Raw genomic sequence first — 24,518 nt, 5'->3', positions numbered from 1 at the left:
CCCACTCCCATTCATGTAAAAAAAAAATTTAGGTGGACAAGGCCTCGAGTTCCCTTGATCTCTATTCCAAGTGTCTTCTGCGGCCAGTAGGGCAAACATTTGAAAAGGAAATCTAATATAAATAGGCCGGGTGTGCCGTGTTCTTTCGAGCTTCATTCAACGTTGGTTATCCCGATACTCTCTAACATGCAAATACCTGTTTGACAGTTCATCTACGAGGTATGTATCTAGGTAGTATGAATTAAGGAGAGGATAGTGGGTCCATCGTCAATGTTAAGTAGACTGACCAATAGGGGCCTTCAATATACCTAGGTATCCATGGACCCTTAATCACCTACCCGTGGGACATGCAAGTGTCTTATGTCATCCCGCCGTGCCTGATTTTTCGATTATTCAACACTCCGACGCTAGTCGTCTAATCATCTTGTCGCCTCTGCATTTGTCATTCTTCGAAAGGATCCCGTCAAAGGGGCTGCAAATTTTCAATATAGCTTGAGACAGAGATATTCTCCATATCTAATTCCAGACAAAACAATGGGTGAAGAAACGGCTAAACCGACTGGTCGCAAACGCGGTCGTCCTCGAACTGTTACCAACGAGCAAGAAGTGCCAGAGGTGGGTCAGATTCCAACGCTCCAAGTGGCGTTGCTTATAATCGTGAATTTCTAGAGACGTCGCAAACAACTCCGCCTCGCGCAGCAGGCATATCGCAAAAGAAAGGAGACCACGATCGGTAACCTGCAGAATCGCGTACACGAATTAGAAACCGGCATCGAGAATATCAGCCAATCTTTCCTCTCCTTCAGTAGTCTTCTTATAGAAGAGCAACTCCTCTCACAATACCCGCATATTGCGTCGGCTCTTCAAAACATAACTCAGCAATGCGTGTCGCTTGCGAAGGCTGGGAGCGATGATCCGTCTGAAGGACCCCTCCCCCCTCGCTCAGACCGCAAAAGAGTTCCAAATCACAAATAATAATACAGCTCCGACACCAGTTCTGGATAACTCATATTCAGAAGCTTCAACAGATGTCGAGGATATAACAAGATCGGTCGCTACGAGATGGCCCGCCCCCTCCTACTCCACCATATGAAGGTCAATCTATATTGCCATTCGACCTCGTCATACCCTCATCTACTGTTCAATTTCCTCAATTTTCTCATATCACTCCACCATTATCGAACTCCCCAACACTAGATCTACTCTCTAGTAATATAACGCCTGACAAGCAGTGGAATATCGCACAACGTCTAGTCCGGACTTGCTGTCTGGGCGGATATCGCCTTCTTGTCGACAATCCACACAGCCCTACAGTCCAACGTGTGTTTGGTTCTGTTCTGAGCCTGCCAGAACGCAACCGTATGATCTCGGCATTTTACGCTGTCATGCAGGACAAGACGGGTGCCTTGATAGACTCCAAGACCCGTGTACTGCACGCCCTGCAAGCCAATATGAACATGTTCTCGAATGAACAACTCCAGGTCCCGTCTAAGATATGGCAGATTGCGCTCGAATCAACTTCTGGTGACTGGATGGATGCCAGTGGAGTGCAAGGATACCTGCGCGACAAGAGGGTGATTCTTGACAACTTTCCCGATTCCTCTGGCCGTCTTGATTATTCGGCCTCTACAGCACTTGATTCAACAGCATTCATCAAATGTGAGTTCTTGGGAACGGTCCCCCTTGAAGAAGAGATATACTAATACCACTGTAGCCCTCTCAAAAGAAGCCACATGCGTTGGGAATGGACCGGTATTCCGACGGCAGAGCGTTGAAAAAGCTCTTCGTCAGGCAACAATTAGTGTGCCTTGGGATTTCGATAATCTTTGTGATTTATAACGCACATCTTCACCTGTAAATATATAATGCATACACGAACACAGGGCATGTGACCCGGCAATTCAGACTATTGACTGTAGCCGAATTGTTTGTACTGACAGCGACTGCCCAAAGTCACCGAAACAAAGTCCCATCCGTCCATCCAGTTTTACACGAGTCTCCTACCTTGAGCCATGGAGCAATCGAATGGGAGTGTCCAAAGATCCCGCGCAAGCCGCCCAATATGCAGCCACTTTCACGGCTAATTGTTGTTATTACTTCCAATTAATTGCACGCAAGCTAACCGACTTAGTACGCGCAAGCTCAATCCGCCACCGCGCTTTTGGCGCTGGTCGTAAGGCCGAAGATTGCCATGTCCCAAATTGAATAATTAATTTCGAATATTCGTCAACAAGGGCTCATTAACCTCTTAAATTTTCACCGGGGGTATGTGCTATGGTTACATCTGATCAGATCCTGTACCTTGGTGGAGCAGTGGCCTTTAGCACCCGCTGTGCACGACCCAGTCGCCAGGTCGATAGAGCACGGCCAAATTACCGGTTACGGAGGTGCCCAGATTTTAAATTGATCGAGGAGTTGAGGCCGCTGCATTTATATGCTATTGCCGGAGCGGTTGTCAATCACTACGGGCGACTAAGTGTCCCACCACTGTATCCGGTTTCGGATCATCTGGAGCGCCATAGACATGACAAGCTTTTACTGCCAAATGAATTGCTTCTTCTGGTGGCTAAATCTCTTTCCAACCAGAAAGACTTTCTGTTCTGGTACGAATCAACTGGAGGTTATATCATCTTTTGCATTCAGTTCTGTGTCATTTCAATGCCCAGCATCACCAAGGTTCTGGCCCCCGGTGGCATTCACACTTAGTCGCCCGTAAATCCCTCGGGAGTTCTGCGCAATGGGCCTCTCCCTGATCGTTAGGCCAAAATGGCTTCGGTGGTCAGATCTTCTTGTCAAGCATGTTTGACCGAAGACAGTCACGATTAAGTATTGCAATAAGCAAAAAGAGAGTGCTGACTAGCTATCTCTCACACCTTTCACCACTAGAGAATGCGGAACTCCGACGGGTTGAGGGTGGATCCGGAGGGGATTGTTTCAAAGCGTTCACAAACAAAATACTCCGTCCGGAGTGCGGAGTGCGTAGTACTGGTTGCTTTGGAATAGTTTGGGCTAGCAGCCCGGCGAGACTTTTAAAAAAGCAAAGCTCGTCAGATTGACCCGAAATTGCAACAATATTAAATAGGAACTACATATCTTGAATTTCCTTAATCACTAACCCTAATGGGGTTCTAATACAGAATATAGAGCTGTAGAGGTCGATATAAATGTATAGCTTCTTCCTGACTGGCCTTGGCTGCTTCCTAATTAGGTAGCCCTGGAGGTACCTATAACTCACCCTCATTTTCTCAAGTCGCCTCGAGGTGGAACCCCGAACAGCGCACTAGAGACTCTTAGTCCGAGAACCAAGCTTTCAGATAGCGGAAGGACTAATTACGGCTTGCGGTAAGTCTAATTAGCAACGCTAGTGAGAAGCTTGCTCACCAACTCCGGCGCTAACCATCATATTACCAATTCGACTGAATTGATGTACATGAAACCGATCTGAATGTTTAGTCTCATTGGCGGAAATCTGATACTCGCCTTATCTGGTCCTATTGACCAAAGCACCGGCGGACAGCTGTTGGATTGTGCAAAGAATCCATACAGTGGTGTTGTTCGCGCAATTGATATAAAACATGGCTATACTCCTGTGGTTCAAGACGGTCACTTGCGACTTGTCTACAACTGCAGGCTAACAAAGACCCCCTGCATTGATATCATCCAGGGTCCACCTAGTTCCATTACCGCCATGGCAGACTCAGAAAAAGATGGTCGTCTTTACGAAACCACAGCGGTGACCCCTTTTGATGTGGAGAAAATCCAGGCCGTTGTCGAAGCTTCCGGTTCAGATCTATCAGAAATGTTGAACATCCTGCGCGAAACTATCAGAGATCATGAGTTGGATCCCAACTTCCGCACTGAGATCTTGACCTCGGCTCGTGCTGCGCTGCGAGAGACACCCGACAAGCTAGAAACAACCCGCCTTCAGGGTCTTATAGCTGAGATCCAGGCTGAACGGGACCTTCTGCTCAATGACTCGCCCTACGCTGAAGTTCGTGCAGTGGTTAACAACACCGACGATCCCTCGACGCCAGTCAATACCTTCCGTGCATGGTTCCTCGGTATCATTTTCACAATCTTGGGGACTGGTATAGATCAGTTCTTCTCTTTGCGATATCCCGGAATTTATCTCTATACTGTTGTTGCTCAGTTAGTAGCCTATCCCTGCGGTGTATTCCTCGCTCAGGTTCTACCAACCACCACCTACAGTATCTTTGGGGAAAACTGCAGCTTGAATCCGGGTCCTTTCAACCAAAAGGAGCACATGATCATTACTATCATGTCCAATGTCGCTTATGGAGGCCTCAATGGAACCGCCTACGTGACATACATTTTCCAAGTTTTGAAGCTGGACATATTCTATGGAATTAAGGAACTGGCCAACAGTGCAGGATTCCAAATTCTGCTAACCCTATCGACCCAATTGATTAGTTATGGATGTGCTGGTATCACACGTCGGTTTTTAGTCTATCCTCCCGCCATGTTGTGGCCCCAGAACCTAGCCCAGATTGCCCTCAACCGAGCTCTACACAATGATGGCAAATCAGAGTCAATGCACGGATGGACGATGTCTCGCTATCGATTCTTTCTGTACGCCTTCGGTGGAATGTTCTTCTACTTCTGGTTCCCTAACTACATTTTCCAGGCCTTATCTTACTTCAATTGGATGACTTGGATTGCACCGGAAAACATCAAACTGGCTATCATCACCGGCTCGATTGGTGGAATGGGATTCAATCCTCTCCCTACCTTTGACTGGAACATTATCTCATATGCATGGGATCCGATTGTCACTCCATTCTTCTCGTTGGTGAACAGCGTGATCGGCATGGCTCTATCTGGCCTTGTGATCATTATACCTGTGTACTTCTCCAATGCGTGGAATTCCGCCTATCTCCCCATCAACAGCAACGATGTCTTTGACAATACTGGCAATAGCTATAACGTTAGCCGGATCCTCACTCCAGAATATACTCTCGACGAAAAAGGCTACGAGCTATACGGCCAAGCCTATCTTGGCGCCGCCAATTCAGTCCGGTACTCCGGTTCCTTCGCCATCTACCTGGCAACCATTGTGTATGCAGCACTTTACTACAGACGAGAGATCATGGCTGGTTTCCGTGCGGTGCTCAAGTGGTCGAACGCCCGAAATGAGTACAACGATGTGCACAACCGCCTCATGCGTGAGTACAAAGAGGCCCCAGAATGGTGGTACTTGTGTATCCTAGCCATCGCGTTCATTTTCGGGTGCGTCTGCTGCAGCATCTACGACACCGGGATGCCGATCTGGGGAATTGTTGTTGGATTGCTGCTCTGTATTTTCTTGCAGATTCCCATTGGAATCCTTCTGGCCGTCACCAATGTCGAGGTCACCAACAATGTTATTGCCGAGTTTATTGGTGGCTACGCTGTGAAAAACAAACCAATCGCAAACATGATCTTCAAGTCATATGGGTACATCGCGTCGGCACAGTCCATTCAGTTTGTCGCTGATCTCAAATTGGGCCACTACATGAAGATCCCTCCTCGCACAATGTTTGCTGCCCAGACTGTTGCCACTATCATTGCTGCTTTTGTGTCGATTGGAGTCAATGCCTGGCAGATGAACAATATTGAGGGTATTTGCACTTCTGATCAATCATCAAAATTCACATGTCCTGGTAAATACCCCTTCATCCGGGGAACTACTATACAGAATATAGATTGCTAACATTTCTAGACACTCACACATTCTTCACTGCATCTGTTATCTGGGGAGTTATTGGCCCTGCACGCATCTACGGTGACCATGGCATCTACCACCCTCTGGAATGGGGCTTCCTTGTCGGTGCTCTTCTCCCCGTCCCATTCTACTTCCTCGCTAAGCGCTTCCCGGACTCTTGGGTCCGATATATTAATATTCCTCTCATGATGTCCGGTATTCTTCTATGGGCCCCGTACAACTTCACCTATGCTTGGCCAGCTCTCGTCGTTGGATACTTTTTCAACTACTACGTGAAGCGTCGCTACGAAGGGTGGTGGCAGAAGTATGCCTATGTGCTTAGCTCTTCGTTCTCCTGTGGCATTGGTATTGCTGGTCTGGTGATCTTCTTTGCTGTTCAGTTCCATGCTGTAGATATCAACTGGTGGGGAAATAACGTGCCGTATATTGGTTGCGATAATGATGGTTGTCCCTTGCTGCCGATTCCTGAAATTGGGCATTTCTGATGATTAGAAATACATCTATATCATTGAAATTATTCTTGTAATATTATGGTACAATTTAATTGGCTTGTTTCTCCCTTGGTTTCGTTATACATTATTAGATATAGAGTGAATCCGAAACGGCATAACAGATAGACCCATATACTACCTTTCAACATATTCAAACCCCGGGATATTTAATCTATTACAATATAGTAAGGGCCATTCACCTTGTATGTTAACAATTGTATTGGGATGAACTATAGAACTACTCATTTTGTTCTGTTAAGCAAAAGACAGCATTGTCATGGTCTCCAAGATCTACTATACAAGTCTGCCAATGCAAGCAATGACAATCAACATACTAATCTTATGCACATTCTTATCTCCTATCTCAGCTTTGTATGACAGGCAATCTATTTTCTATTTCTACGCCCTTCGGCGGCATGTGGATCTCCGGTTAGCATCGCAAGAGGGGTTGTCATTGGCTCGGCGTGACTCACCTGTATTTTTACGAATCAGACCTCGGTGTTTGAAGCAACGACAAAGTTGTCGTAAAACAAGCTTGAGTCATTGCGTTTCAGAGTTGTCTTTAAAGTCTCTTCTTGCCGAAGTTGTGGTGTTCCAAACTTACTATTTCCAAACTTTGTTGAATTCCCCAACATGGCTACGACCACTCAATCAACTCCCTTCGGCAAGCCGATGCTGAAGCACTGGATGTTCGATCCTGCCTATAAGAACCTGAACCATGGATCGTTTGGTGCTCATCCGATTCCTGTTAAGGACGCACAGCGTGCGTTCCTGGATCTCGCCGATGTGCGACCAGATCCATATATCCGCCGATACCACGCAGAGCATCTGGACAAAGCTCGTGAGGCTGTCGCAAAGCTCCTCAATGCTCAGCGGGATGAGTGCGTGTTTGTTAAAAATGCGACTACAGGCGTGGCGACAGTACTGTATAACTTGGCTTTCCAGCCAGGTGAGGCACTCATTTACTTTGAGCCCGTCTACGGTGCTGTTGAGAAGGGTGTTGTCTCGCTACAGGAGCATAGCTCTCTGCAAGCCCGAAAAGTGTCTTTCCAGTTTCCCATTACCGAAGACGAGCTAGAACGCCGTTTCCGCGAGGTTATTCGCCAAACTCGTGAAGAGGGACTCAAGGTCCGGGCCAGTGTCTTTGACGCTATCGTCAGTAACCCTGGTGTACGATTCCCCTTCGAACGGATTACTGCAATCTGTCGCGAAGAAGGTATTTTGAGTGTCATCGATGCTGCGCACGGCATCGGAATTATCCATCTCGATATGGAGAAGCTTCAGCCTGACTTCTTCGTATCAAATTGTCACAAGTATGAACTAATCCCCATTTATCCTACCCTTTCCAATAAATTAAGCAACCTCATGAATATTAACTCGCCTTCATAAAGATGGCTCTACACACCCCGCAGCTGTGCAGTCCTCTACACCCCCCGACGTAACCAGCATCTATTGCGCACTACCATGCCAACATCTTGGGGATTTATCCCAGCTCCGGACTCTCCCGAGACTATGGCTTCAGTGTTGCAAGACCCCAACGCTCCCGTGACAAAGACTGCCTTCGAGCAACTCTTCGAGTTCGTCGCCACCAGTGATGACTCCGCATACATCTGCGTCCCGGCAGCACTGAAATTCCGCGCCGAAGTCTGTGGAGGCGAGGATGCTATTATTTCCTACATCCAGCGTGTTGCAAATGAAGGTGCAGACGCTGTCGCTGCCGCTCTCGGTACTGAGGTCATGCAAGAGCCTGATCTGAAGCCTGGCCAAGAAAGCCGTATGCGCCAGTGTGCCATGACTACGATCCGGCTGCCTATTGCTGTTGCTGCTGCCGGAAAGGAAGCTGAACCTCTTGGCCATACCCCTTTGGTTGTTTTGACCGAGGAAGAAGCTCCTAAGGTATTTTCTTGGATCCAGACACAGTTAATGGACGTCCATAACACTTTCCTGCCTGTTTTCCGCCATGGGCCTTGGCTGTGGACTCGTCTAAGTGGCCAGACTTACTTGGAGACAAGTGATTTTGAAGCTGTTGGCGTTGTCTTGCGTGACATTTGTGAACAGATTGCAAAGAAGGAGTTTGAGGCTTGATCTGGATGTCTATATTTAGCATCGATTGGGTAGCAATAATTGCAAATAATCGCTACATCCACAACCTATCAGGACCAGAAGTAATCAGTAGCTCATAGCTAGACTAGCGATACTCCCTTCCCTTCTATGGCTCCCCGGGAATGCCTGTGGTGTTCATTTTAGAACTATTCTTTTTCAACTTCATGTATGGCAAATGTCACGATATATGAATGAGCTGCAATAGGAACAACGCTTTGTAACAAACTCTAGTCAACCCATACTCCCTGGAAATTCAACTTACGAAGGGAATAGGGACTAAAGATTATTGTTCACTCAAAAATTTGATTTTGAGCGAAGGATATAGGCAAACTATGTTGCCTTTCTTCCGCCATATCACATCAGAAGCGGGGTGTGCATGTTCTTTATATACCACGATCAGCCCCAAAGGTCCTCTAAATTAATCTATTCGAAATATACTAAATTATCATGTCTGTCGCAAAGGAATTCGAAGCAGCCAATGCCAATTATGTCGCATCCTTCACCAAGGGCGACCTGCAGCTACCCCCACAGCGGTACGTTGATAGCGCTCGTTCAAGCCCTAACTTTTACTACACTAGTATCCGACAGAAAGACAAATCTGACTCTATTTCTTCAATTTTAGAAAGGTAGCCGTGGTGGCCTGCATGGACGCGCGCCTTGGTCCGTATACTCTGCGATATTTCTAATACACGAGAATGATACTCACGTCTACTATTTGATCTATAGATCCCGCCCGCGCCCTCGGTCTTGAAGAAGGAGATGCCCATGTAATCCGCAATGCCGGCGGCAGAGCCTCAGATGCACTGCGCAGCGTCATCATTTCGCAGCAGCTGCTGGGCACCCGCGAGATCGTTATCGTGCATCATGTACACAACCCCTACAAATCATTAAGACTAAGCCTCGACCTTGGCCTACATCTTACCAACTTATGAATTAATTGCTGACTATCTTTAGACAAACTGTGGAATGCTCACCTTCACCGAAGATGTAATCAGAGACAAGATCCGTACGGAGCTACACCAGAACGCCGATCACATTGCGTTTTTGCCCTTCGGGGATCTCGAGCAGAGTGTTCGGGATGATATTCAGATATTGAAGGATAGTCCGCTTGTCTTGGATGTTCCAATCACAGGCTATGTGTATGAAGTTGAGACTGGGAAGATTGTTCAGATTGGAGAGAATCAGTAATTGACACTGTCGATATTGCAGTGTGGTGAGCTTCGATGCTGAGATATATACTAAATAGCAATCTACGAATGTGACGGAATTGGTTTGCTATTAAAACCTACGTGTATACACGGAATAAATTTGGGTCATGTACGATTGGCAGTTATGTAGCATACCACCACCCTGGTGGTGGGTTAAAAAGAGAGAGAGAGAGAGTAGAGACAAAGATAACGCCCTCGATGCTCCGACAATAGAAAAGAAATCGCCAAACGGCCAATGAATCAGATCCCACACAAAAAAATATACATAGGTGGTTATACTCCAGACAGGTATCCCTTTCGGCTGGCACAACCTTTGCAGGTCACACAAATCCTCAACGGGCGTTTACCGTCTTCTGGCTCCCTTGATCACGAGACTACCAACGACACCCGCGACGAGAGCCAATCCACCCACAATCGCGACACCAACCAGGCCCTCCTTAGCGACCTTATCATCAATGAGCCCCCCAAGACTGGCAGCCTGGAGGTTTGCGGGTTCCTTTTCCAGGAGCAAATCGTTGTATCGGCGGGCTTCGCCATAATTCCCTAGCTTGAAGTTGCCGAGGGCCAAGTAATAGAGACATTCGCGTCGCCGTTCCGGAGCTCCACGGAAGATCTCTGAAAGCAGCCGAACACCTTCTTGCTGCTCGGAACGGGTGTTGGATTTGATCAGACCCTATAGTAAATACCACCCCCGCATAGGCGGGGAGTACCGGTTAGCGCGGGAACACCTGATCAAAGCTGGATAAACTATACCCATGCATAGTTGAACTTTGTCTGGATTCCGACATAGTCGCCTTCTTTCTCGTATTGCGCTCTCAGTACCTGTAGCTCGGCGGGTTTCAAGGGACTGTGTTGGTGATAGTCAAGTCAGTTCTTACGGTTCCGGTATTTTCTTTGGCAGATTTTTCGCGGAAAACAAACCTTTCCGCATCGGCGGCATCTAGAGAGGAAAAGCAAGTCAGTCTTCAAGCATCAGGCATCAGTCGGAACAGACCACCTACATGGAAGGTTGGACATAGCGAGATAGGAAGTCGGTGGGTTTTAGATAGAGGAATAAATATTGATCAGAACAAAATTTCCAATAATTCAATAACTGTTCGTCAAAAGTAAGAGTCGTGGTTGCGTTGGACGAGAAGGTAAAAGCGAGGATGGAGAAATCACAGGCACAACGTCACTTTGCGGAGGAGCAACATATGTGGCGGTGCTGTGGCTGTTGCTGCCGCAACAAACCCAAAACAACCGATTTCCAACCCTCGACATTTGTTAACCACCAACATCATGTTACTCGACGAGGACCCTGGAACTGTATGTGCTATTTTATTTACTCTCATTATTTAAGCCCAATGAATATACTGACCGTTTCAGCTCATCCACCACACAATCGGCAACTTTAACATCCACCCCGATAAACAAGCCGTCGCCCGCATCAATGACTCGCTTTCAACGCTCCAGCAATCGCGCGACCTGCGCATTCGCGAGGCCGAGTCGGCCATGCGAAAACTTTCACGCCACCTAAATTCTCTGTCTACACAACACGAAGAAGCCGTGGCCGTGCACGACTCGGGCAAACACGCGGCGGAGATTGTGGAGTTGGATACCAAAAAGTTCCGCATTGCCAAGGCTGCATCAGAGCTAGAAATTGAAAGTGAGCGCTTGGAGAGCGAGCTGGAAATGCTTAAGGAAAGACTGGTCGACCTGGAGTCCCAGGGTCTCGAGGGCGACGAAACAACGCGGCGCGAGCGTGAAGCTGATGATGCGACGATGTGCGTGCCTGTATCCTCTTCTTGGATTAATACTCTTGCTAATGTTTGTCTAGTCTGCGCCTCAAGATCTTCCGTTCTCTCGGTGTTGATATCGAGCCTGATGAGGCGGGCAATTTCAACCGAGCGGTCATTCGCAATAGCCGCAAAGGCGATGTTCATGTCGTCAATATCGACCCGAAATTCTCCCGCTTCTTCTACGCAAACTACTTTTGGTCAACGATGCAAGGATGATCATGACGGGGGAGGTTTTGTGGGTGTCTATTCACTGGCGTTTTATTTTTGGAGGCTGGAAGCCGTGTCTTTCTATCGCTGTTGGTGTTTCTATACCCTTGGATTATTTTCTGTCATAAGTCATACAATTATTCTTCATACATTTCAGCCATATGGCTGCTTGGATATAGCATGTTTTTCAGGTAGTAGAGCGTTCACTCTGATGTCGGCCGCTGTTGTAGCCGCTCTTGTAAGGCTTGAATGACCTTTGTCCGGTCTGCGTCCGATATGGTTCTATTGAGCAATTGAGAGGAAACGTCATGTGGTAGGACTCTTTCTGCGGTGTCCAGAAGCTCCCCCTTCTGGATTTCTGACAAGTCCATACCCCAGGATGCGACCCATTGCTCGGCAAACTCAGTAAGGTTTTGCTCCACCTGGTCCATATCGGGGATATCACATCCATCCCAAGTCAATAGCATTTCCTTTCTAACCGAGCCAGACTTGGCGTCTACTGTGGTTCCATATCGTGTCTCCACGCCTAGAGGGCCAACTCCAAGTTCTTCTGCACGGGCATTCCAAAGTGCCTGCTTCAAGGTTCCATCCCGCTCAATCATCATCCAGAACAACGGATATGCGCTTCGAGCTAATGTATCACGAACGCCTTTGGTTGCCTCGCGCGGGCTCACCAGCACGCCAACCGTCTCGGCCGTGCGCCACCCGACAGGTGCCTGGCGGAAGGTTCCTTCTAGTTCGCGGACGACATTAGGGCCCAGCTTGGCCTTCAGTGATTTGCACTGTACCAGCACACGGAGTGCGCGCTCTCGGTCCCGCTCCGGGAGATGCCAAGTGCCAACGAGATCGATGCCGGCGTCATCGCGACCGCCGATGCGGTCGAGGCTTAGTGCATAACGACGTAGGGTTTGGAGAACGGTATATTCGTAGTGAGTGCCGACATGTACTGTACTCGTTTCTGGAAGAGAAATATGCTCCGCGTAGGAGAGAAAGGTCGTCAGGTCATTGTGTTGTTGCGAAGGCGGAGATGGGGCCGAGGGGAGTTTGAAGAGCCGGCGAGTAAACGGTGTCAGCTCATGATGAACCTGGGAGCTGGAAAAGCAGCGAGAGTTATTTGTTCGGAGTCTCAAGGGAGAGTATCCGGCAGCAAGGCCATGGCGTAGTCGCAACAGGCGCATTGAGTGATGTGAGGAAGAAAAGGCCGTCTCACCGCACTGGAGCTTCCCTCCGCATTTGCTCCGCTTCTTTCGTTCTACCAGACCTTCGACTTCTCTTTCCCAAGTCGCCCCAAAGCTTCTGTCATTTTCTTTTCGAGTCGTTACGATGGCTGACATCCTCACGCAGCTCCAGACTTGCCTGGACCAGGTAAAATCCGCTCCACAGAACCTACATTGTAACCCTTGCTCACCACACGGAAAATAGCTCGCAACACAATTCTACGCAACACTCGGTTATCTCACAACATACCACGACAATGCCCCCACAACACCCCCACCGAATGTCCCCAATGCAGCACCAGCCCTAGCCAAGATCACCAAGAACTCATCATCACCACCGGTCCCAGCAGCCGTCGCAAATAAAGTGGGGGGTGCAGCCGCTGTTGCAGGCAATGCATCACCCCCACATGCGCCTCCTCAACAACCCGGAGCTGCGCCAGGGGCGCCAGGGACAGCAGTAGAAGGCGGGGATCCCAACCTTCCTCCCGCTCCAGACTCACCCAGCACGTTTGCGAGCCGGCAGCGGGAGCTTGCGCGCGATCTCATTATCAAGGAACAACAAATCGAGTACCTTATCTCCGTGCTTCCTGGAATTGGTGCCTCTGAGGCTGAGCAAGAGACCAGAATCCGGGAGCTGGAGACCGAGCTTAGAGACGTTGAGAAGGAGCGCGCTGCGAAAGTGCGCGAGTTGAAAAAGTTGAGGACTCGGCTGGAGGATGTTCTCGGCGCTGTCGCCGTGGGTATCCACGGGGATGGGTACCCTCAAAAGTGATTCTGCGTTTTCTTGCGACGGTACGATTTATCTGCAATTTTGGAGTTATATGAAGCAGATAGGACTGGAGCGGGTTTCCATTTCCCTTGCTATATTCTCGGCGTTATGTGATGGAGAGGGTCTTTTATCGATTGCACAAGCATGAATGAATCTCACGAATACCACATGATGATACCATTCTAACTTTTCCCAATCCTGCTATGGAGTCTTTCTTTGCAAAATTCTAATGCCATCTGATCCTGATACCTAGAAGAATGATATATTCAACCTGAGGCCAGTTGGTACGGGGTGTAACTAACAATATTGACTTTCTGGTCGTCCCTCGCTTTGATTTGATAGACATGGTAACTGGAACAAATGACATCTTCATACGCTTGCTGTCTCCCCTCTATATCTCTACATTGAGGAATGCAGTTTGATATCGAAATGACGTAGATATCAATTAAGCGCTGTTGAAATCTCCCAAGAAGCCTCCTGGGCTTAGCAATGACTGCGTAGACTTCATGACAAGCTTTGCCCCGGCCAACATCTTAATATAAAAAGTCCGTGTGCTGCAAGTGGCTTCCGATATCAGCAGTTTTATGATCAACAACTCGCTAGGTTCCATTTTTAATGTGAGCCTAGAGTTCTTCATGGGGTGCTTCCGGCCATTTCTCTTTCTCCGCACAATTCAGTGTATCGACCCAACTATTAGGTAAGACTGCAATGGCCTCCACTTCGAAGTCAGGCTATAGCATTGCTGGTTATGTGGCTATAGCCTACTCTGAAGGGTGGAAGAGGTCTGAGAAGCAGTTCTCGGGCTGCTAGAACGGGCACCGTGAGGCACTTCTTTTCCGAATCGAGTTCGTTGGTAAAGGGAAGTAGGGGCCTAGTGAGATAGATATTTTAGTCTCACGTTGGATTTTCTTCGAAGAATAGGATCTCACAAGATTTGTTGAGTGATAGGAGCTTCTGAGGTTGAGAACGCATGAAAACACATGATAATATTGATGAGTAGAGTAATGCACCGACGTCAACAGACACCAGTTTGGTGGAGGATTTGATTGCTTCCCCTACCTCATTGCTCTTTGACTCTGTGAAAGCCTGTCGACTGGTGTAAACCCTTACTGCGCCAGCAATCTAGCCTTTCCCCGGTACCTCCTGTTGCAAGTTCAGTGTCTATAAAAAATTACCAAGTCTCACAGGGCCTTGAAATAGATGGACTTGGCTAGAAATTCATCTTTCATGAGACTCCATGATAGAGAACATAGATGGTAGGGAAAGGGTCATTAGGTCCATTCTTGGGCACCTTCTTTTGGCTAGAGGCATAGAAAGGAAACAGTAAAACCACCGAATGTGAGGCAGGATTTTGGTCATATGTCGACTAGAAATTATTTAATAATAATCCCTATCTACCTGTATAAAAGAAGCAGGGTTGGGGGAGATGTTGGTTAGAAATAATGAAGGACCGTGGTATATAAACCTAGAGGTTCTTTGATACATGCATTCAAAGCATTTGTCGGTGGAAGTTCATGGAAGAAAAAAGGTTGTTGTGTCTGTGAATTGGCAATGAATATGTATTTCGAATCAAATCACTACAGGAGACCATGACTGGAAAGGAACTATCCTAGGACAGACATTGTTCACCAGTTAGGGTTAGGTCTCCTATAAGAATATAATACACATGCCTAGCCTCCCCAAAGTTGTTCATGTACGCCTTCAAAGTCAGTAGAGAAAAGACATTCAATCGATTAAGAACAATGTGGCATTGCTATTAGCCCTGGTTATACGTAGAAAAGTACGTTGGTTTGCACCTTCTAAGCTGTCTTCACGGAGACTCTTCTATTAGATGGCATCTCATCATACGACGAGGATAAACAATCCACCTCTACTTAGTATCATATTTCGACTCATATGCCCTCTTTTAAAGTAAAATCCTAAGTATGTAGAATCTAGTGCACGTGTAAATATGTTTTAAACGCAATGAATGGCACAGAAAATAAATGTATTTCTATGGATAAAGCAAGCAAACCGTGTATAAACGTGCTTGCAACCTATGCCGTAAGAATGAAAAATGAAAAAGAAACGCCCGGGATATGATCATAAGGAGAATAAAAGATGTAAGAATAGATACTAACGCCTTCTCCTTTTCCGGGTATCATGAAATGAAAAAAAAAAAAAAAAAGAAACAAAGAAATCACTGAGCCACCGGAACTGGGGCAGAAATAAAATCAAAAAGCAAATGGGGAGGGAGCAAAGAGGAAAAACGCAGGGGCAAATGGGGAACTGGGAACTGAAGCATGAAGCATGCGAAGAGCATGCACAGCTGGAACGAGAAAACAAAAGATAAGGGAATCTATTTGAAAAGATTGCGGTATTCACGCATGCGATCTTCCTGGGTCTCTCGCTTGCTTTGCTTCACACGATTCAGGCTCGTATCGGCCATCTCTTGCTTCTTCCTGGCGAGGTCCATTATCTTCTCCTCAATGCTGCCCTTCATGACGAATTGGTAGGTTTGCACAGGGCGTTTTTGGCCGAGACGATGAACACGGTCAAACGCTTGAGCAACGGCAGCTGGGTTGTACTGGGGCTCCATGATAAAAACACGCGACGCAGAGGTTAGATTCAGAGCCACACCACCCGCACCAATGGTTGCCAGAAGAATTTTGATATTGTCATTCTTAGCAAATTCCTCGAGCGCCTTGGTGCGTGCTGGAATGCCCATGGTACCATCAAGTCTGGTATACCCGTCAAGCCCATTGTTCTGCAAGGCGATCTCAATAAGATCCAGGTGCGAGGTCCATCCAGAGAACACAACGCTCTTGATAGGCGACTCGCCTTCAAGCTTCTTGCTGTCTTCAACACTTTCCTTGAGGTAGTTGACTAGTGCAATCGTTTTGGTGTGTGGTCCTTCGTATTCGCCCAGATTCTTGCCCAGCTTCCGGGTTTGCCGGTTATTTTCCTGTTGGGCCACATATTTTTCAAAGCCAGCAGGTGTGATGGTCGAGTATCTCAAGTGAATCCAGCCTTCGCACCTGGGACAAGGGATCTGGGTGTCGGGACTCGAATCGAATGCTTGTTTCCAGCCAGAGAAGCAATCGGGGCAGAAAATATCGAAACATGGTAGGACAATAGCCATCGGAGAGTCACGGGCGACAGCCCCCATTGAATTCAAAGGTTCATTGAGTTCTCGATTACAAGTGCAGCATCGGGGGGTTGAGGCTTGCTGAACCAAGGCGAACATTTCATATGCCTTCTTGTCCATGGCTGCCGGGGTTGTGTCCGGTTCGCCCTCCTCCAAGTCAATTGCGTCGTTGACAGAAAATCCCTTGGCTCTCGCCCGGTCTGAAGCGTCAAGAAGCTCTTTCCCGTGTGCACTGACTTGGCGGAGAATCATCATGGCTTTCAAAACATGGTGATACATCCGGCCACCCATCGTGCGTTTGTGCTCACCGGCAATGACATTCATCATGACATTTGATTCTGCGCGGAAGAAGTCATGCAATTGCTGTTCTTCCTCGGTAAATTTCAGTGTGATGACATTGTCTGTCCGGGGCGGCAAATCGATTTTGTCCTTGACTCTGCGCAAGGTGAATGAATCCACGAGAACTCGCAACCTGGCAAGCACATTGGGATCACCATTTTTCACCGGGCTAGATACGTGTTGGGAAAACTGGCTTCTTTGGTCGTATGGCGTGATCCGTAAAAACCTGGTCACAGAGAGAAGATCTTCCATGCGGTTTTGGATTGGGGTTCCAGTAACAGACCACCGACGCTCGCAGTTAAGCCCAAGAATCGCCTTGGTCTGTGCCGCATTTTGTTCTCTGATGATATGAGCTTCGTCAAGAACAATCCGGAACATGTTCATTTTCGCCAAAGGACTGAGTTTTCCTTTTTTGGCGCCACGCCCTGAGATCTCGCTGAGAATGGTGCTGTATGTCGTGATAATGATATCGTACTCGGAAAGCAGGCTGGAATCAGTGATGCGCGATTGACCGTGGAAGATGTAATAGCTAATGGAGCGTGGCTTAAGATGGTCTGTGATCTGTGTCGTCCAGTTGCTGACTGCACTCAACGGAACAACTAATAGTGTTGTCCGTGTGTTGCGAATTCCAGGAACTTGGCGAACAAGGGCAGGATCAGGAGCCATCTCAGTCCAGTCTTCAGCTAACCCAAGCGATGACGTGATTAACGAAAGAATACTCAGGGTCTTTCCCAGGCCCATCATGTCGGCCAACAAGCCCCCTAGAGCCTCCTCGGGCTTTTGCTCTGAGATCATTCCAGTGATGATTTCGCGGTATTGAGTCTTCCCATTAGGTGTACGTTCCATTCGCCACAAGGAATTGTTATCTTCTTCTTTTCGGCCGTATTTGCGCGGCTTTTCTTTCTCTGTCATGAACCAAAGCGCTTGCTTTTGGTGATGCAGCATTGGTGTGATGACGTGATGAGACGGCTCCATCGTCGGAATGTTGGCGTTAGCGAGCTGGTCGAACATTTTCATGACTGCATCATTGGCTTCTTCGACAGTTCGCGCTTCATATCGGACGGTTGGCCCTGGGCGAGACCGCCCGGCGTTGTTGGCGGCAGCGGTTGCGGCGGCAAGTTGGCGACGGCTCTCCGCGTGTGGATTGAACACAGTAGTTCCTTTGTCCACGGAATTCGGAGTTCCTAGCCAGATGTTGCGGTGGGATAGGAAGTTCCCGACAGCCTCTGCGTGCTTTCTTTGGCCATAGATATTGAGGGTTGCACGCCACATCCCTGAGATAGGAGCCCAAATTACTTCATTGGGCGAGGCTCTCCGGATATCTAATAAGCCCGTCACTTCGATGGTGTTCATTTTGGAGTCCATGAGCGGAACCAGTCCTCGCGCCGTTTTAGGGTCAATTGTACCGAAAACTTTACCGTGGGGGTCCGCGACCTCAATCTGAAAATTTCCCTGAACCGGTTGGCGTTGCAGCTCTAATTTGATTGACGGCCAAGCGTGCGACCAGTCGGTAAATACGGAGGCACCTGGTTTTGGGACCGTATGGGCACAAACCAGTGCATTTTCGACTTTACCGAAGCAGACACGCTGGGTGCTGAGATCTGTTGAACCAGTGCATAGGACTTCGTCATCGTCCTTAGGTGTATCCGCAGGGTCTAAAATAATATTAGATTAGTTCAAAGCAAAATCAGGAGAAACGGGACATAACCGTCTCATACCTGCTGTCAAATCCACAACGCTGGGTGTAGTGGAGATTGGGGTTGGTTTCGCATCCTCCTCTTTCATCCACTTCCCAAGCCCGCTATCTCCAGAGATCGAGACCTGCGCTGTGGCCATGTTCGGTTTCTCTTCCACGTCATGCTCAGTTTTTATTTTTTTCGTTAGTTTGTTCTTCCGCTTTTCAACGCCATAGATGTCTTCGATCAAATTGGGTCGGTGGACAATATCCTCCTCATCAGTCATCTCGTGGTGACTTCTTTTGGTGTCGCTTTCGTTGTCTTCATCATGGGTGGTGCTGAACTGCACTGCCAGACTGGATTCAGACTTCACAGCCGGGGTTGAGACTCCCGACGGCACACTTGGAGAGGTGTGAATGGTGGGTTCATGAAAGTGTGTAGCGGCTGCAGTGCCTGTGGGGGCCATGGGAGAGGCAGGAGATGAACCATTTCCCTGTTTTTTTCCTAGACCTTCCAAAAGTAAGCCTTGGGAATCCGTGGGGTCGAGAATCATGGGGTCTGCCGGGGGAGAAGTAACAAGAAAAGATAAATTATGTGAAGGAAGACTCGAAGATGGATCAAGCGAATTGGGAGCACAATGGGGGGAGAGTCACTCGGGCCAAGAGACTTCGCATGCATAACCGATGTATCCATCTGAGGGGTAGAAGCGACACAAGATTCAGCTGGATGCATCATGTTTGTACACATGTCCCGAGTATCCATCTGGGTGTCAAGATGGACAAGAGCCTCAGGTGCGTCAAGAAGGTCTCTAGGCGTGGCCGAGGTATCCATTGTAGCCACACAAGGGGGCGAAGAAGCATGCGAAGAATAACCAAGAGAATCAGGAGAAGGAAGCGCAGGAGAATAATTCATAGACTCAGAGTTGTCCGGGACAACCTCGCGGGGCATATCGACAGCATCCATGGGAGGCAAATCACTCGCTGGGGAAGAAGAAAAGGGAGGATTACCATTGCTTTGAGCTTGTCTTTTGGAGCCCTTGGGATTCAGAAGCATCGCAGCATGAGACGCCATTATGTCTCAATCGCGGTTGAGAAATCCGGGGTAAGGTTTGGTCGGATCCAATGTTGGGCGGTACTGTGAAACCGAACTGATGGAAGTCAGTTGATGAGAGAGAGAACAGGACAGGATATTGGTTCACTTGCTGTGGAAGAAGTACGAGACCCAGTTCCTTCGGACTGGCAAGCTTTACGTGCAAGCTGAAATTGAGAAGTGTTCGCAGCGGTGTCAGGTGGTTTGGGATGAGAGATAGGCGATTGCGGTTTCAGATTGCTTATCTGCCCAACTGGTCGTGGGTTTTGCTTGTGAGGGCGGATCAATCAAGTTCAAGACGTTTGAGCCTTGATGTCGCTTATCAAATATTAACGTCGCAGCTGGGTGATTACGCAAATGGTGTGGTTAACGAAAGGTGCGTCTTCCAGACGCGAGAGTCGCGAAATATCCGGCGTCATTGAAAGTGAGAAATATTGAAGAGAATCGCGGGCAACACTAGTTGCGATGTTTTGTCTCGGTCGTCAACGTCTATACCCTGGGGTAAATCACGTCGTTTTCCTGGTCGCAATCCAGTCGGCGCCTTGTCGTTTGCCTCGTCGAGGGAATCGTGTGATCAAGTTTGTGGCCGGCTCTTGCGAGGGAAGTGTCCTTGACCTCGAGTATTCTCGCCGTGCGTATCTCGGTTCGCGCGACTTGTTTGCTCGAGTCAGTCGTAAGCTCAGTCGTGGCACTAGAAACTCGAAATGACGAAGTTGTTCCTCCACTGGAGTCGGTGCCTCGGAGAAACCCGCCGATAAGATCTTATCAGTCCGCGCGCGCTTCCAGATATCCAATTGGTGTGATGGAACGCAACCTTGTAAATACTTGAATGGGCATATATTAACTTATAAATAAAACTGTAAGTTGACGAGTCTAGGAAGAAATGCTTAAAATATGAGAGAGCAAAAAGTGTATACATCTAAACGCGTGACAAGGTCCCCACCGAGCCTAGTCGACCCCAGATCATTTTCTATAGATCGTGGAGATATATTGGATCTCAAGGGTTGGATGCTTTTTTTTTAGCTTTTTATCTCCGTGTATAATACTTTAATGCATGGCGTATGCTACGTATATCAAAGAGTATACATCAAAAGGCCCTTTGCACATTTTCAGCCTTTTTTTACCATCTATAATACAGCTACAACACGACATCTAGAACAGATCTAAAAAGACCTTCAAAAGGACTACCAAAAATATTACTAAAAAGATGTGACAAGGCTTCATATGCGGCGACTATTCTTGCATGTAGGTATCTGAACAAGTGAATGGTCACGGTTATGGATTGTTTATCTGTTTGAGCCTAGCCCAGGCGCGTTTGCGATGGCTCAAATGATGTCTCACAAAACAAAGTCATGCAGGCAGTCGACAAAGTCTTACCCGAGGGACTATTGCATCAAACCCTGGCATTATTTTCAGCATTATGAGATTCTGGAGCCTCAGGAGTTGAGTACTGGTTATCCCTACCCCAGCCTGGGTTAGGATTTATATCTTGTGACACACTACGGTCACATGCGCTACTATTAACTTGGTCAATATAGTTGGGAAAAAAAGAAGAGAGAATTAGGTGATAAAGGTATCATGGAATTAAGTCTCGTCAATATGCTACATGAGGCAGATCGCCCAATCAATGCGCCACAGCCAAAGGCAACCCCAACGGCCAGAGAATGTCTATATACAACACGGAAATCCCCCAAATCATGAGCATGTCCAGCAAAGGACTCGTGTGAAATGTCACGGAAAAAAAAAAAAAGAAAAGACACAGTCGAAATCGTGAACAGGAATTGGGAACCGTTTCCCTCAGGACGGGGACCCAACAAATACCCTGAGAAGACAACGCCGCAGAAGATGGCTGCATATTAAATGAAAAAGAAGAAGGGAAGAATGTAAAAAAAAGTGAAAAAGCGCAAAGGGTAGTACAGCACAATCTGACATTAGCACCAGGTGAAAACAGGGTTTTTGCTCTTGACAGCTTCCAAGCGCTCGACAATCACCTTGCGCTGGTTGCCTTCCATGCCCTCTGCAACTGCATAGCCAAGGTCACCTTCGAGATCATCGCTACCAAAAGTGTTAACATGAGGAACGCGGAAGGACGTGGCCCCGCCGTTTTTGCGATACTTTTGCTGGCGGGGAGGAAGTGAAGGCCATCCATCTAGAGAACCCCCGGTGTTTCGGCCACCGAAGTCATTTATAGTCGCAGGGCTACCGACAGAACCATCAGCACGTTCGCTGTCAATGTCAGTTCGACCGCGGGTGAGTTCGAACCGGTTTGGGTTGGGGAGGTCGCTTGGCGACGAATTCAGCCCCAATAAATCGTGTTCGGGAATTGGTTGGGAAGATGCGGATGCACCGATGTCCATCTCTTCTTCATCAGGGTCGTAATTCATAGATTGGTTCCTTTGTCTGTCTGTGGAAGGCGCGCGCATCGGAATAGCAACAGGGACGTCAACCAAGTCATCCCATACACAGACTCGGGTCCGTCTAGTCAACTCAAGCGGGCCATGATCCGGTTGCTTCAATGTTTCCACCACATTCCAGGCTTGACCTTTCATGACAGCGATTTGTCGAGCGAACATGCTCTCTTTGAAATCATCATCTTGCGCAAAGACACCACGCAAGGCCATCTGTGTACCACTCCACCAGGCTGTGGACGTCAGTAATGGAAGGAAATGGTCACGGGTTCTCTGTGAGAAGGGTTGTCCGATCAAGGACACCGGTAGGAAAAGCCAACCGAAGGGGAAACTGCGCCACTACAAAGTTGTCAGTCTTGGAAAGTAAAAATTACAAGTGAATTCAAAAACTTACAGCATCTGGATGTTTCCATGGCCAGGACAGACTGTTGTCAATGGCACCAAGCTGGACAGAAGCTGACTGTTCCGATGAGGCTAGTGGGGTTCCCGTGCGACTGATAGCCATCATGGTTTCATGCCGCTTGTAGGGGTGGACGGAAGAATTGGGGGTGCCATTCGAGTTCACGGAAACAGGGCGCGCTGGGGGCATAAGCTCGTCTTCATCGTGCTTAGGCTGTGGCCCAGTTTGTTTTGGAGGTTCTGCCACAATAGAAACTTGCTCTGTTCCCCAATCAATCTTGACCATCCAGTTGTCCAGCCCTCGATCGGTATTTCGCATGATATAATCCAGAATCACAAGTTTCTCCAACTCTTCGCGGAAGGATTGCTTGAGATTCTCAGTCCAATAGAATCGGCGCTCAGCACTTTCGTCACGCGAACCGGCGGGCGAGGGCACATAGCCCGGATCTTCGTCATCCTCGTCATCTGACTGTGCCCCCGATGGACGACAGGCCTCATTCCATGGCCGCTTCTTGCGCTTCGGAGCATCCTGGGCGCGGAATCCAGTATTCGTCTGGTCGGGCCAGGGATGTTCTCGGAGGAAAATGTTGGCGTCCTTAAATCCCTTGAGGAAGACTTGGAAACTACCAGCCTTAGGAGGCAGAACTTTCTTGCCTTTCCATGCCTTTCTCCGATCCCAGAAATCGTAGAAGAACGATCTCGAAGACAGTCGTACAATGCCGGTGTAAGGGACGAGGTTCGTGCGTAGGCGGGCGTCGAGAACGTATGCGGCGGCTTCGGAGACGTAGGAGAGATTGGGAATGAGACACGCACGGCCGAAAAAGCAGGGGAACAAGTTGCGGTGAATCCATTTCGTCCATTTGGGATTTCGTGAGGCGTACGGCTCTTCGTCCTTTGGCTTGAACACACCAACCACTTTCCCTTCAGGGTTTCGAGCAAAGTAGCTGCCCGAACTTCCTTGTGAGATCATCCGAGGATGTATGTCCATTTCAATTGCAAGACGCACACTTTCGATGATCTCCTCGTACTCGGCGTGGGCCCGCCGTTGTTGAGCTTCAAACTCATCTGACTCGAGAGCTTCGGCGCTCACGGGGGTAACTCCAGGAGGTGCCTGGAAGACTGAATGATAAATCTCCAGCTTCTCCTCCTCATAGCTTTTGCCCTTGACACGGTTGATCTTGAATTTGGAGGCAATCTCGTCCGCCCATTTTTCGAGACGCGCATTGATGGCTTTGATATCCACCCCAGAGTTCCGACGACCTCGAGGATGTTGGAAACCACTGTGTCTGCGTCGATGGCCTGGGGGAGTGTGGAGACCGGACGCCTGCATCTGGGCTCTGGAGGAGATGGGGGCGTATCGGGGAGCGGAGGTGGACGCTGTTGATAACGCGCCGATGTCTTCGTCCTCTGATTCATCATGAAGGTAACCTCGTTCCTCTTCGGCCTGGGCGAGCCGGGCGTATCCCGAGGTGGCAGGACGAGTCTTCGGCATTGTGATTGAGGTGGTTCGATCTATGGGGAGATGAAAACGGGCAAAATAACTCGTAGGAAAATGAGAGGAAGGCCGGCAAAAGAACGAAAGGACACCAAAAGAGGTTAATCCATCACAGAGAAGACAAGAGAATGAAAAGACCACTGGTGGATAGAATAGAGAGTTGATAGAAGTGAAGGCAGTTGAAATAAGTGTCACCTATGTCCGGACGCCCAAGGGGGCGTCCCGAAAGTACAGTTACAGTTAATTTACACAGGCGGTGTTGTAATTAACGGCAGAATGGGGTAAATTGTGTGGCACTGGCAGATCACTTTGTTGATGACGGTTATACAATTACGCACCGCCACACTCTGTCTCCACCCCCTAATCGAAAGGGGGTCTCGATGGATGGATGCATCGAGTGCTGTGTGTTCAGAGCCCTGAAACAGGGCTGGAACCGCAATTGATCTCCATACGGGACCCCTCAATGACGAATTGGGATATTCAGGGGATG

At 48.4% G+C, this 24,518-nt stretch overlaps 11 protein-coding genes across 11 annotated transcripts; 7 read left to right on the top strand and 4 right to left on the bottom strand.

The window, feature by feature from the left end:
• Positions 1-534: 534 nt before the first annotated feature.
• N7487_005567 (bZIP transcription factor) lies at positions 535-975 on the top strand (the record flags this gene model as incomplete). Its single annotated transcript, XM_056873314.1, has 2 exons — positions 535-615; positions 670-975. 2 exons carry the CDS (start codon positions 535-537, stop codon positions 973-975), a joined length of 387 nt encoding a protein of 128 aa, XP_056731034.1.
• Positions 976-1,361: 386 nt separating this feature from the next.
• N7487_005566 (uncharacterized protein) lies at positions 1,362-1,839 on the top strand (the record flags this gene model as incomplete). Its single annotated transcript, XM_056873313.1, has 2 exons — positions 1,362-1,659; positions 1,715-1,839. 2 exons carry the CDS (start codon positions 1,362-1,364, stop codon positions 1,837-1,839), a joined length of 423 nt encoding a protein of 140 aa, XP_056731033.1.
• A 1,849-nt stretch (positions 1,840-3,688) lies between these two features.
• Positions 3,689-6,207, top strand: N7487_005565 (uncharacterized protein; the record flags this gene model as incomplete). Its single annotated transcript, XM_056873312.1, has 2 exons — positions 3,689-5,660; positions 5,720-6,207. The coding sequence occupies 2 exons, from the start codon at positions 3,689-3,691 to the stop codon at positions 6,205-6,207; spliced, it is 2,460 nt and encodes an 819-aa protein (XP_056731032.1).
• A 639-nt stretch (positions 6,208-6,846) lies between these two features.
• N7487_005564 (putative aminotransferase family protein (LolT)) lies at positions 6,847-8,298 on the top strand (the record flags this gene model as incomplete). Its single annotated transcript, XM_056873311.1, has 2 exons — positions 6,847-7,526; positions 7,605-8,298. The coding sequence occupies 2 exons, from the start codon at positions 6,847-6,849 to the stop codon at positions 8,296-8,298; spliced, it is 1,374 nt and encodes a 457-aa protein (XP_056731031.1).
• Positions 8,299-8,763: 465 nt separating this feature from the next.
• On the top strand, positions 8,764-9,504 carry N7487_005563 (beta-class carbonic anhydrase; the record flags this gene model as incomplete). Its single annotated transcript, XM_056873310.1, has 4 exons — positions 8,764-8,849; positions 8,939-8,976; positions 9,043-9,182; positions 9,271-9,504. 4 exons carry the CDS (start codon positions 8,764-8,766, stop codon positions 9,502-9,504), a joined length of 498 nt encoding a protein of 165 aa, XP_056731030.1.
• A 363-nt stretch (positions 9,505-9,867) lies between these two features.
• On the bottom strand, positions 9,868-10,563 carry N7487_005562 (mitochondrial fission 1 protein; the record flags this gene model as incomplete). The annotated part of the gene is made up of 4 exons (XM_056873309.1): positions 10,526-10,563; positions 10,446-10,464; positions 10,278-10,371; positions 9,868-10,197 (listed from the first exon to the last, which is right to left on the bottom strand). The coding sequence occupies exons 1-4, from the start codon at positions 10,539-10,541 to the stop codon at positions 9,868-9,870; spliced, it is 459 nt and encodes a 152-aa protein (XP_056731029.1). The 5' UTR covers positions 10,542-10,563.
• A 239-nt stretch (positions 10,564-10,802) lies between these two features.
• Positions 10,803-11,518, top strand: N7487_005561 (kinetochore Spc24 family protein; the record flags this gene model as incomplete). Its single annotated transcript, XM_056873308.1, has 3 exons — positions 10,803-10,829; positions 10,890-11,287; positions 11,341-11,518. The coding sequence occupies 3 exons, from the start codon at positions 10,803-10,805 to the stop codon at positions 11,516-11,518; spliced, it is 603 nt and encodes a 200-aa protein (XP_056731028.1).
• Positions 11,519-11,712: 194 nt separating this feature from the next.
• On the bottom strand, positions 11,713-12,687 carry N7487_005560 (uncharacterized protein; the record flags this gene model as incomplete). Its single annotated transcript, XM_056873307.1, has 1 exon — positions 11,713-12,687. One exon carries the CDS (start codon positions 12,685-12,687, stop codon positions 11,713-11,715), a length of 975 nt encoding a protein of 324 aa, XP_056731027.1.
• A 145-nt stretch (positions 12,688-12,832) lies between these two features.
• On the top strand, positions 12,833-13,498 carry N7487_005559 (med21 domain-containing protein; the record flags this gene model as incomplete). The annotated part of the gene is made up of 2 exons (XM_056873306.1): positions 12,833-12,874; positions 12,932-13,498. The coding sequence occupies 2 exons, from the start codon at positions 12,833-12,835 to the stop codon at positions 13,496-13,498; spliced, it is 609 nt and encodes a 202-aa protein (XP_056731026.1).
• Positions 13,499-15,833: 2,335 nt separating this feature from the next.
• Positions 15,834-19,708, bottom strand: N7487_005558 (DEAD/DEAH box helicase; the record flags this gene model as incomplete). The annotated part of the gene is made up of 3 exons (XM_056873305.1): positions 15,834-18,616; positions 18,680-19,195; positions 19,291-19,708. 3 exons carry the CDS (start codon positions 19,706-19,708, stop codon positions 15,834-15,836), a joined length of 3,717 nt encoding a protein of 1,238 aa, XP_056731025.1.
• Positions 19,709-21,648: 1,940 nt separating this feature from the next.
• N7487_005557 (1-phosphatidylinositol 4-kinase LSB6) lies at positions 21,649-24,025 on the bottom strand (the record flags this gene model as incomplete). The annotated part of the gene is made up of 2 exons (XM_056873304.1): positions 21,649-22,473; positions 22,529-24,025. The coding sequence occupies 2 exons, from the start codon at positions 24,023-24,025 to the stop codon at positions 21,658-21,660; spliced, it is 2,313 nt and encodes a 770-aa protein (XP_056731024.1). The 3' UTR covers positions 21,649-21,657.
• Positions 24,026-24,518: the final 493 nt, after the last annotated feature.

This window comes from Penicillium crustosum, assembly GCF_028827405.1.
Source record: "Penicillium crustosum strain IBT 35664 chromosome Unknown utg000002l_segment0_segment0, whole genome shotgun sequence".
Classification (NCBI taxonomy): domain Eukaryota; kingdom Fungi; phylum Ascomycota; class Eurotiomycetes; order Eurotiales; family Aspergillaceae; genus Penicillium; species Penicillium crustosum.
This window is presented reverse-complemented; position numbering and strand designations above follow the sequence as displayed.